Source organism: Grammomys surdaster, unplaced genomic scaffold (genome assembly GCF_004785775.1).
Source record: "Grammomys surdaster isolate TR1022 unplaced genomic scaffold, NIH_TR_1.0 310, whole genome shotgun sequence".
Classification (NCBI taxonomy): Eukaryota; Metazoa; Chordata; class Mammalia; order Rodentia; family Muridae; genus Grammomys; species Grammomys surdaster.
The window spans coordinates 177,292-179,678 of NW_021604729.1; the positions used below are offsets into that span (position 1 = coordinate 177,292).

General features: G+C 40.8%; 1 protein-coding gene across 1 annotated transcript in view; it reads left to right on the top strand.

Moving 5' to 3' along the window:
* Ms4a5 (membrane spanning 4-domains A5) overlaps nt 1-615 on the top strand; it is an 8,053-nt gene extending 7,438 nt beyond the window's left edge. Inside the window, exon 5 of the mRNA XM_028777471.1 lies at nt 193-615. Within this exon, the coding sequence (XP_028633304.1) occupies nt 193-297 (105 nt within the window). The 3' untranslated portion in view covers nt 298-615. The remainder of the gene's footprint in view (nt 1-192) is intronic.
* The last annotated feature ends 1,772 nt before the right edge of the window (nt 616-2,387 follow it).

The window sequence follows — 2,387 nt, forward strand, 5'->3', positions numbered from 1 at the left end:
TATGCTATGCTATGCTATGCTATGCTATGCTATGCTATGCTATGCTATGCTGGTACTCATTATAGTCCCATTATCTTTCACTAATTTGAGAGGTGAAGGTTTAGTATGTGATAATAACATGATGACCTCATGGTGATCAGAAAATCCATCACTGTCCTAAGACAATGACTCCGTTGTTTCTCTCTGTTGCAGGGGATTTTGGTTATGTTGATGATCTTCAGCATTGCTGAACTGTTCATTTCCCTCTTTTCCTCAGTTGTGGGATGCTACTCAGAAGAATGTGAGGCATGCTGTTGAATAGCAACTGTACAAGTAAAAACACAAAATGATACAACACAGAAGCCAGTCCTGCTTTTGAGAAAGACCCAACACATGTACAGACTTACAGATCACAATTATTTGAAACAATATGGGTTGGGAGTGATTGATAGGGGACCATTTTGGCTCATGAAACACATTCTGCTCCCTGATAATGGCATTTCCTCCTCCAATAGAATGACTACCTTGGTGTAATCACCCCCTCTTGCTCATTGCGGCATGGCCACTTTATAAGCAAAGATAGGAACCAAAGCTCAGACTCAAGGGTGACCAAGTTATTTGACTTTGCTACTGGTGACAGTCTCCTGATGAGTCCCCTAAGAGGCTCCACACAAGGGCTCCTTGTGAAGCAGGAAGGTGAATTGGAAAGAAAAATGGGTTGGTCAGTAAACTGTGCCTTGAAGTCACAAGATCGTCAAATGTTATGAGCCAGATAGCTACAAAAGTAACTGTACTGTTAGTGGTTGGTTTTTAATTTTTAACTCAGCACTAACTAGAGTTGCCCGGGAAGAGGAATTGCCCATATATGTTTGTGGAACACTGTAATGCCTGATGTGGGAGGGTTCATGTCACTGTGGGTAGTGTCATCCCCAAGCAGGTGGGGGTGCTATATAAAAAAAGTTAGCTGGTTATATGGATGCCTTAGTTTGGGTTTCATTTGCTGTGTAGAGACACCACGACCATGTCAACTCTTATAAAGAAAAACATTTCACTGGGGCTGGCTTATGATTACAGAGGTTTAACGGTCCATTATCATGGTGGGAAGCATGGCAGAATGAGCTGAGAGTTTTACTTTTGGATTCATAAGCAGCAAGAAGAAAGATTGAGACATGCTTCCTCCAAAAAGGCGACACATACTCCAACAAGGCCCCACCTCCTAATAGTGCCACTCCTTATGGGTCTACAGGGCCATTTTTATTCAAATTATCACAGTGGGTAACAGACCAGAGTAACCAGCATCCTTTCATGGTTTCTGTTCCAGATTACTGCTTTGAGTCTCTGACCTGACTTTCCTTAGTGATGAACTGTTATCTAAAAGTATAACTCCTTTTGTCCCCTAAATTTCTTTTGGCCGTAGTATTTACCATAGCAACAGAAGCAAATTAGAGTAAATACTCAAATCAATAATCAATGGTGGCAAATATTGGTGAAGTCACTATGTCTCAGACTTTGTGCCAAATGATACAGCTGCTGCATATTTGACCTCACAAAAATACTAGGGGCAAAATTTATTGTTATATCCAAACAAGGAAGCTGATATGAAAAAAGGGTAAGATTTGTTCAAGGTCACAAAGCTTGTAGTGATAGGTCCATAGCAACAGATTGTCTGGCTGTTCCACAGCCTGAGAGGTCTCACTCCTTATCTAACAACATCTATCTCCCAAGCTCTTTTGAGTCTCTGAACTAACCCCTTTATACCCTTCAAAATTAAGAGTCATTACATGACAACAGAAATAATGTTTCCCCCAAAACAAACTATATTTTCTAGAGTAGCATAGAGAATGGCACTGGTTTTATTTCCAAAACCATTTAATGAAATGGGTCACTGACTTGGTTGCACATTCACATCATCTGAGAAACTTCCAGGATCCCCAGTGTACCACAGGCACACATCAATTACATCAGAGTGTGGTGGGAGCCATGCACTTGATCAGTTTTCAGAGAGAGATTCATGGGGGGGGGGTGATTCCATTACATAGGATGTCTGGAAGAGACTGGTTTAAGACAGCATCATGGGAAATGGGAGCAATTAAATACTTTGGAAAACTCTTGCCTATAGTCAGTCTGTCATGTCTCATGCTCTATAACTTGTGCAACACACATTAAAAAAAAAGTATATAGTAAAAAAGCTAAATAAGATCTTAATGTAGGAACTGGAAAGATGGCTCAAGTTAAGATTATTTCCTGTTTTTTCTATAGTTTGGTTTCCAGCACTCACACTGGACAGAATACAATTACCTCTAAAATCAGTGTCAGGGTCTCTTACATCCTCTTCAGGCTCCCATGAGCACCTGCATGGTTGTGGTGCATATATGCCCATGCAGGTCCCTGTGTTGTATTGAAAACAC